Below are 8,838 nucleotides of genomic sequence, written 5' to 3' on the forward strand. Positions count from 1 at the left end.
TAGCTGTTATATAGGTCAACACTGCAGGTATAGCTGTTATATAGGTCAACACTGCAGGTATAGCTGTTATATAGGTCAACACTGCAGGTATAGCTGTTATATAGGTCAACACTGCAGGTATAGCTGTTATATAGGTCAACACTGCAGGTATAGCTGTTATATAGGTCAACACTGCAGGTATAGCTGTTATATAGGTCAACACTGCAGGTATAGCTGTTATATAGGTCAACACTGCAGGTATAGCTGTTATATAGGTCAACACTGCAGGTATAGCTGTTATATAGGTCAACACTGCAGGTATAGCTGTTATATAGGTCAACACTGCAGGTATAGCTGTTATATAGGTCAACACTGCAGGTATAGCTGTTATATAGGTCAACACTGCAGGTATAGCTGTTATATAGCAGGTGGGGGTTTACCTGTGTCACTCAGTGGGTGCATGTGTGTGTGTGTTTGTAGGTGGGCACAGAGCTCCATCTGCTGTAACTGTGTCAGAGCAGTGTGTGTGTGTGTGTGTGTGTCAGAGCGGTGTTTGTGTGTGTCAAGGGAAATCACACACTCCCCAGTACCCAACACTCATTCCAACATGGCCCCAGAGCCAGAGCTCTATAATTACACTTCTACAATCCTATTAGGGTTTTATGGCCTTTAGTCAGTTTAGGGTCATTCTGAATTCTGGGTTAAAATCCCTCACTACAGCTGGACTACACACACACACACACACACACACACACACACACACACACACACACACACACACACACACACACACACACACACACACACACACACACACACACACACACACACACACACACACACACACACACACACACACACACACACACACACACACACACACACACACACACACACACACACACACACACACACACACACACACACACACACACACACACACACACACACACACACACACACACACACACACACACACACACACACACACACACACACACACACACACACACACACCACACACACACCACACACACACACACACACACACACACACACACACCACACCACACACACACACCACACCACAGCACACACACCACACACACCACACACACACCACACACACCACACACACCACACCACACCACACCAGGGTTCTGGTTTACCTCTGCGTGGCTGTGTGTTCATACACTAGCTAGCAGACAGTCTCTGTTCCCCAGAACAACAAGGTTTTTGGCTCTATCCCAAATGAGTCCATGGTCTCTACATAAACCCTATGGTCTAGAGGACACTCTGGTCTCTATATAAACCCTATGGTCTAGAGGACACTCTGGTCTCTATATAAACCCTATGGTCTAGAGGACACTCTGGTCTCTATATAAACCCTATGGTCTAGAGGACACTCTGGTCTCTATATAAACCCTATGGTCTAGAGGACACTCTGGTCTCTATATAAACCCTATGGTCTAGAGGACACTCTGGTCTCTATATAAACCCTATGGTCTAGAGGACACTCTGGTCTCTATATAAACCCTATGGTCTAGAGGACACTCTGGTCTCTATATAAACCCTATGGTCTAAAGGACACTCTGGTCTCTATATAAACCCTATGGTCTAGAGGACACTCTGGTCTCTATATAAACCCTATGGTCTAAAGGACACTCTGGTCTCTATATAAACCCTATGGTCTAAAGGACACTCTGGTCTCTATATAAACCCTATGGTCTAGAGGACACTCTGGTCTCTATATAAACCCTATCGTCTAGAGGACACTCTGGTCTCTATATAAACCCTATGGTCTAGATGACACTCTGGTCTCTATATAAACCCTATGGTCTAGAGGACACTCTGGTCTCTATATAAACTCTATGGTCTAAAGGACACTCTGGTCTCTATATAAACCATATGGTCTAAAGGACACTCTGGTCTCTATATAAACCCTATGGTCTAGAGGACACTCTGGTCTCTATATAAACCCTATGGTCTAGAGGACACTCTGGTCTCTATATAAACCCTATGGTCTAGAGGACACTCTGGTTTCTATATAAACCCTATGGTCTAGAGGACACTCTGGTCTCTATATAAACCCTATGGTCTAGAGGACACTCTGGTCTCTATATAAACCCTATGGTCTAGAGGACACTCTGGTCTCTATATAAACCCTATGGTCTAGAGGACACTCTGGTCTCTATATAAACCCTATGGTCTAGAGGACACTCTGGTCTCTATATAAACCCTATGGTCTAGAGGACACTCTGGTCTCTATATAAACCCTATGGTCTAGAGGACACTCTGGTCTCTATATAAACCCTATGGTCTAGAGGACACTCTGGTCTCTATATAAACCCTATGGTCTAGAGGACACTCTGGTCTCTATATAAACCCTATGGTCTAGAGGACACTCTGGTCTCTATATAAACCCTATGGTCTAACACTCTGGTCTCTATATAAACCCTATGGTCTAAAGGACACTCTGGTCTCTATATAAACCCTATGGTCTAGAGGACACTCTGGTCTCTATATAAACCCTATGGTCTAGAGGACACTCTGGTCTCTATATAAACCCTATGGTCTAAGGACACTCTGGTCTCTATATAAACCCTATGGTCTAGAGGACACTCTGGTCTCTATATAAACCCTATGGTCTAGAGGACACTCTGGTCTCTATATAAACCCTATGGTCTAAAGGACACTCTGGTCTCTATATAAACCCTATGGTCTAGAGGACACTCTGGTCTCTATATAAACCCTATGGTCTAGAGGACACTCTGGTCTCTATATAAACCCTATGGTCTAGAGGACACTCTGGTCTCTATATAAACCCTATGGTCTAGAGGACACTCTGGTCTCTATATAAACCCTATGGTCTAGAGGACACTCTGGTCTCTATATAAACCCTATGGTCTAGAGGACACTCTGGTCTCTAACATACAAAGTGAATATATAAAGTGAAAAACAACAAAAATTAACAGTAAACATTACACATACAGATGTTTAAAACAGTAAAGACATTACAAATGTCATATTATATATATATATACACAATGTACAGATGGTTAAAGAACACAAGGGAAAATAAATAAACATAAATATGGGTTGTATTTACATGGTGTTTGTTCTTCACTGGTTGCCCTTTTCTCGTGGCAACAGGTCACACATCTTGCTGCTGTGATGACACACTGTGGTATTTCACCCAGTAGATATGGGAGTTTATCAAAATTGGATTTGTTTTCGAATTGTGTCTCTGTCTCTTTCTCTCCAGATTTTCAATGCCAACACAGACTCTACTGAGGTGGTTCTGAACCGGATCCCCCAGCCTGTTCTGGCCCGGTTCGTACGCATCAGACCCCAGGCCTGGAAGACAGGCATCGCCCTGCGCTTCGAGCTCTACGGGTGCCAGATCACTGGTAAGAACAGTTGTGTTGTCCTTGACCCTGTCCCCGACCCTGACCCTATCCTTGACCCTGTCCCTGTCCCTGACCCCGTCCCTGTCCCTGTCCTTGACCCTGTCCCTGACCCTGTCCCTGTCCCTGTCCTTGACCCTGTCCCCGACCCTGACCCTATCCTTGACCCTGTCCCTGTCCCTGACCCCGTCCCTGTCCCTGTCCTTGACCCCGTCCCTGCCCCTGACCCTGTCCCTGTCCCTGTCCTTGACCCTGTCCCTGTCCCTGACCCCGTCCCTGTCCCTGTCCTTGACCCTGTCCCCGACCCTGACCCTATCCTTGACCCTGTCCCTGTCCCTGACCCCGTCCCTGTCCCTGTCCTTGACCCTGTCCCCGACCCTGACCCTATCCTTGACCCTGTCCCTGACCCCGTCCCTGTCCCTGTCCTTGACCCCGTCCCTGCCCCTGACCCTGTCCCTGTCCCTGTCCTTGACCCTGTCCCTGACCCCGTCCCTGTCCCTGTCCTTGACCCTGACCCTGACCCCGTCCCTGTCCCTGACCCCGTCCCTGTCCCTGTCCTTGACCCTGTCCCTGTCCCCGTCCCTGTCCTTGACCCTGTCCTTGACCCTGTCCCTGACCCTGTCCTTGACCCTGTCCCTGTCCCCGTCCCTGTCCTTGACCCTGTCCCTGTCCCCGTCCCTGTCCTTGACCCTGTCCTTGACCCTGTCCCTGACCCTGTCCTTGACCCTGTCCCTGACCCTGACGCTGTCCTTGACCCTGTCCCTGACCCTGTCCTTGACCCTGTCCCTGACCCTGACCCTGTCCTTGACCCTGTCCCTGACCCTGACCCTGTCCTTGACCCTGTCCCTGACCCTGTCCTTGACCCTGTCCCTGACCCTGACCCTGTCCCTGACCCTGACCCTGTCCTTGACCATGTCCCTGACCCTGACCCTCTCTTCACTCCACCACTCGCTAGCTGTAATTGGGTCTATTTATAGTTGCCACGGGGATTAGAGGTGATTTGTTTCGGCCCACATCACATGAAAGGAGAAGGGCTGTTTAGCTAAGATGCTATCCTCTCTCTCTCAATTCAATTCAAGTAGATAATACACAAAAGTGAAATAAACAGAAAACATTACACTCGAGGAAGTTCCATAATAGTAAAGACATTACAAATGTCATATTATATATATATATATATATATATATACAGTGTTGTAACAATGTACAAATGGTTAAAGAACACAAGGGAAAATAAATAAGCATAAATATGGGTTGTATTTACAATGGTGTTTGTTCTTCACTGGTTGCCCTTTTCTTGTGGCAACAGGTCACACATCTTGCTGCTGTGATGGCACACTGTGGAATTTCACCCAGTAGATATGGGAGTTTTTCAAAATTGGATTTGTTTTCCAATTCTTTGTGGATCTGTGTAATCTGAGGCAAATATGTCTCTCTAATATGGTCATACATTGGACAGGAGGTTAGGAAGTGCAGCTCAGTTTCCACCTCGTTTTGTGGGCAGTGAGCACATAGCCTGTCTTCTCTTGAGAGCCATGTCTGCCTACGGGCGGCCTTTCTCAATAGCAAGGCTATGCTCACTGAGTCTTAAGTTTGGGTCAGTCACAGTGGTCAGGTATTCTGCCACTGTGTACTCTCTGTGTAGGGCCAAATAGCATTCTAGTTCGCTCTGTTTTTTTGTTAATTCTTTCCAATGTGTCAAGTAATTATCTGTTTGTTTCCTTGTGATTTGATTGGGTCTAATTTTTTGCTGTCCTGGGGCTCTGTAGGGTGTGTTTGTGTTTGTGAACAGAGCCCCAGGACCAGCTTGCTTAGACGACTCTTCTCCAGGTTCATCTCTCTGTTGGTGATGGCTTTGTTGTGGAAGGTTTGGGAATCACTTCCTTTTAGGTGGTTGTAGAATTTAACAGCTCTTTTCTGGATTTTGATAATTAGTGGGTATCGGCCTAATTCTGCTCTGCATTATGTTGTTGTTTTACGTTGTACACAGAGGATATTTTTGTAATTTGTTGTTTGTCCCATTTTGTGAAATCTTGGTTGGTGAGCGTACCCCAGACCTCACAACCATAAAAGGCAATTTGATGTTCCTTTTGATCGTATAGAATCCTTTTGATGGTTTAGAATCCTTTTGATGGTTTAGATTCCTTTTGATGGTTTAGAATCCTTTTGATGGTTTAGAATCCTTCTGATGGTATAGAATCCTTTTGATGGCATAGAATGCCCTTCTTGCCTTGTCTCTCAGATCATTCACAGCTTTGAGGAAGTTACCTGTGGCGCTGATGTTTAGGCCAAGGTATGTATAGTTTTTTTGTGTGCTCTAGGGCAACAGTGTCTAGATGGAATTTGTATTTGTGGTCCTGGCGACTGGACCTTTTTTTGGAACACCATTATTTTGGTCTTACTGAGATTTACTGTCAGGGCCCAGGTTTGACAGAATCTGTGCAGAAGATCTAGGTGCTGCTGTAGGTCCTCCTTGGTTGTGGACAGAAGCACCAGATCATCAGCAAACAGTAGACATTTGACTTCAGATTCTAGTAGGGTGAGGCCGGGTGCTGCAGACTTTTCTAGTGTAGGTGAGGACCAAAGCATGTTTATTGACACTGAACACTTAAAAAACAAAAATAACAAAGTGAATAAACGAAACAGTTCTGTCTGTTATGTCACAAAAACAGAAAACAACTACCCACAAAAACCCAGTGGGAAAAAAGCTACCTAAGACAATGATAGACAGTTGCCTCTGATTGAGAACCACACCCGGCCAAACAACAAAGAAATACAAAACATAGAAGATGAACATAGAATGCCCACCCTAGTCACACCCTGGCCTAACCAAAATAATATAATAACAGCATCTCTATGGCCAGGGCATGACATCTTGTGCCCTCACCAATTCGTTGATATATAGATGTTGAAGAGGGTGGGGCTTAAGCTGCATCCCTGTCTAACCCCACGGCCCTGTGGGAAGAAATGTGTGTTTTTTTGCCCATTTTAACCGCACACTTGTTGTTTGTGTACATGGATTTTATAATGTCGTATGTTTTACCCCCAACACCACTTTCCATCAGTTTGTATAGCAGACCCTCATGCCAGATTGAGTCTAAGGCTTTTTTGAAATCAACAAAACATGAGAAGACTTTGCCTTTGTGTGTTTGGTTGTCAATTAGGGTGTGAAACCATGGTCTGTCGTACAATAATTTGGTAAAAAGCCAATTTGACATTTGCTCAGTACATTGTTTTCATTGAGGAAATGTACGAGTCTGCTGTTAATGATAATGCAGAGGATTTTCCCAAGGTTGCAGTTGACGCATATCCCACGGTAGTTATTGGGGTCAAATTTGTCTCCACTTTTGGGGATTGGGGGGGGATCAGTCCTTGGTTCCAAATATTGGGGAAGATGTCAGAGCTGAGGATGATGTTAAAGAGTTTTAGTATAGCCAATTGGAACATGGTGTCTGTATATTTGATCATTTCATTGAGGATACCATCATCACCACAGGCCTCTTTGGGTTGGAGGGTTTTTATTTTGTCCTGTAGTTAATTCAATGTAATTGGAGAATCCAGTTGGTTCTGGAATCCAGTGGGTTCTGGAATCCAGTGGGTTCTGGAATCCAGTGGGTTCTGGTCTTTAATAGTTGATTCTAAGATTTGTATTTGATCATGTTTTTGCTGTTTGTTCTTTGTTATTGCGCCAAAACGAGTGGAGAAGTGGTTTATCCATACATCTCCATACATCTCCATACATCTCCATACATATCCATACATCATACATATCCATACATCTACATTTTGGACTCTTTGCGTTGTTGTTTGTTTAGTGTTTTCCAATTTTCCCAGAAGTGGTTATATTCTATGGATTCTCCAAATACATTGAGCTGATTTCTGACATGCTGTTCCTTCTTTTTCCATAGTGTATTTCTGCATTGTTTTAGTGATTCACCATAGTGAAGGCGTAGACTCAGGTTAAGGCGTAGACTCAGGTTAAGGCGTATACTCAGAGCCATCTCTCTCTCTCTGTTGTCTCTCTCTCTATCTCTCAGCTCTCTCTCTCTGAGTTGTCTCTCTCTCTGTTGTCACTCTCTCTGAGTTGTCTCTCTCTCTCTCTCTGAGTTGTCGCTCTCTCTCTCAGCTCTCTCTCTCTCAGTTGTCTCTCTCTCTCTCTCTTTGAGTTGTCTCTCTCTCTCTCTGAGTTGTCTCTCTCTCTCTGAGTTGTCTCTCTCTCTGAGTAGTCTCTATCTCTCAGCTCTCTCTCTCTGAGTTGTCTCTCTCTGAGTTGTCTCTCTCTCTGAGTTCTCTCTCTCTCTCAGCTCTCTCTCTCTGAGTTGTCTCTCTCTCTGTTGTCTCTCTCTCTGAGTTGTCTCTCTCTCAGCTCTCCCTCTCTCAGTTCTCTCTCTCTCTCTCTCTCTCTCTCTCTCTCGAGTTGTCTCTCTCTCTCTGAGTTGTCGCTCTCTCTCTCAGCTCTCTCTCTCTCAGTTGTCTCTCTCTCTCTCTTTTGAGTTGTCTCTCTCTCTGAGTTGTCTCTCTCTCTGAGTTCTCTCTCTCTCTCTCTCTGAGTAGTCTCTATCTCTCAGCTCTCTCTCTCTCTGAGTTGTCTCTCTCTCTGTTGTCTCTCTCTCTGAGTTGTCTCTCTCTCAGCTCTCCCTCTCTCAGTTGTCTCTCTCTCTCTCGGAGTTGTCTCTCTCTCTCTGAGTTGTCACTCTCTCTTTCAGCTCTCTCTCTCTCAGTTGTCTCTCTCTCTCTCTTGAGTTGTATCTCTCTCTCTTAGTTGTCTCTCTCTCTGAGTTCTCTCTCTCTCTGAGTAGTCTCTATCTCTCAGCTCTCTCTCTCTCTGAGTTCTCTCTCTGAGTTCTCTCTCTCTGAGTTCTCTCTCTCTCTCTCAGTTCTCTCTCTGAGCTCTCTCTCTCTGTTGTCTCTCTCTCTCTGTCTCTATCTCTCTGAGTTGTCTCTCTCTCTGAGTTGTCTCTCTCTCTCTGAGTTGTCTCTCTCTCTCTCTCTGAGTTGTCTTTCTCTCTCTGAGTGGTCTCTATCTCTCAGCTCTCTCCTCCATCCCTTTCATCCCTGTGTCAGAGACCTACACTACAATCAATCCTTTATTTATAGTTGTGTGATGGAGGGAAACAGCTTTATTCCCTGAGAACTAGAAAAGGATTGTTTGTGGGAGGTGCTTTAGTTGCCCACTGCTTTAAGTAACAGCCCTATGGACCCTGGTCAAATGTAGTGTGCTATATTAGAGAAAAGGAACAGCACTATGGACCCTGGTCAAATGTAGTGTGCTATATTAGAGAAAAGGAACAGCACTATGGACCCTGGTCAAATGTAGTGTGCTATATTAGAGAGAAGGAATCCATGTGGGACTCAGTCAAAAGGCTTGTGTTTGTTTATTCATTATTTACTGTTGAAGCCGACTGCTGTGACATAACCACATGAATCATTTATCTCACTAGCCTTGAAATGT

General features: G+C 45.1%; 1 protein-coding gene across 2 annotated transcripts in view; it reads left to right on the plus strand.

The window, feature by feature from the left end:
• LOC124033516 (neuropilin-2-like) overlaps positions 1 to 8,838 on the plus strand; it is a 279,974-nt gene that overhangs the window by 131,710 nt on the left and 139,426 nt on the right. For both annotated transcript variants that reach the window (XM_046345568.1, XM_046345650.1), the window contains exon 8: positions 3,245 to 3,389. In XM_046345568.1, the coding sequence (XP_046201524.1) occupies positions 3,245 to 3,389 (145 nt within the window). The remainder of the gene's footprint in view (positions 1 to 3,244; positions 3,390 to 8,838) is intronic.

This window comes from Oncorhynchus gorbuscha, linkage group LG01 (genome assembly GCF_021184085.1).
Source record: "Oncorhynchus gorbuscha isolate QuinsamMale2020 ecotype Even-year linkage group LG01, OgorEven_v1.0, whole genome shotgun sequence".
In the NCBI taxonomy this organism is placed as follows: domain Eukaryota; kingdom Metazoa; phylum Chordata; class Actinopteri; order Salmoniformes; family Salmonidae; genus Oncorhynchus; species Oncorhynchus gorbuscha.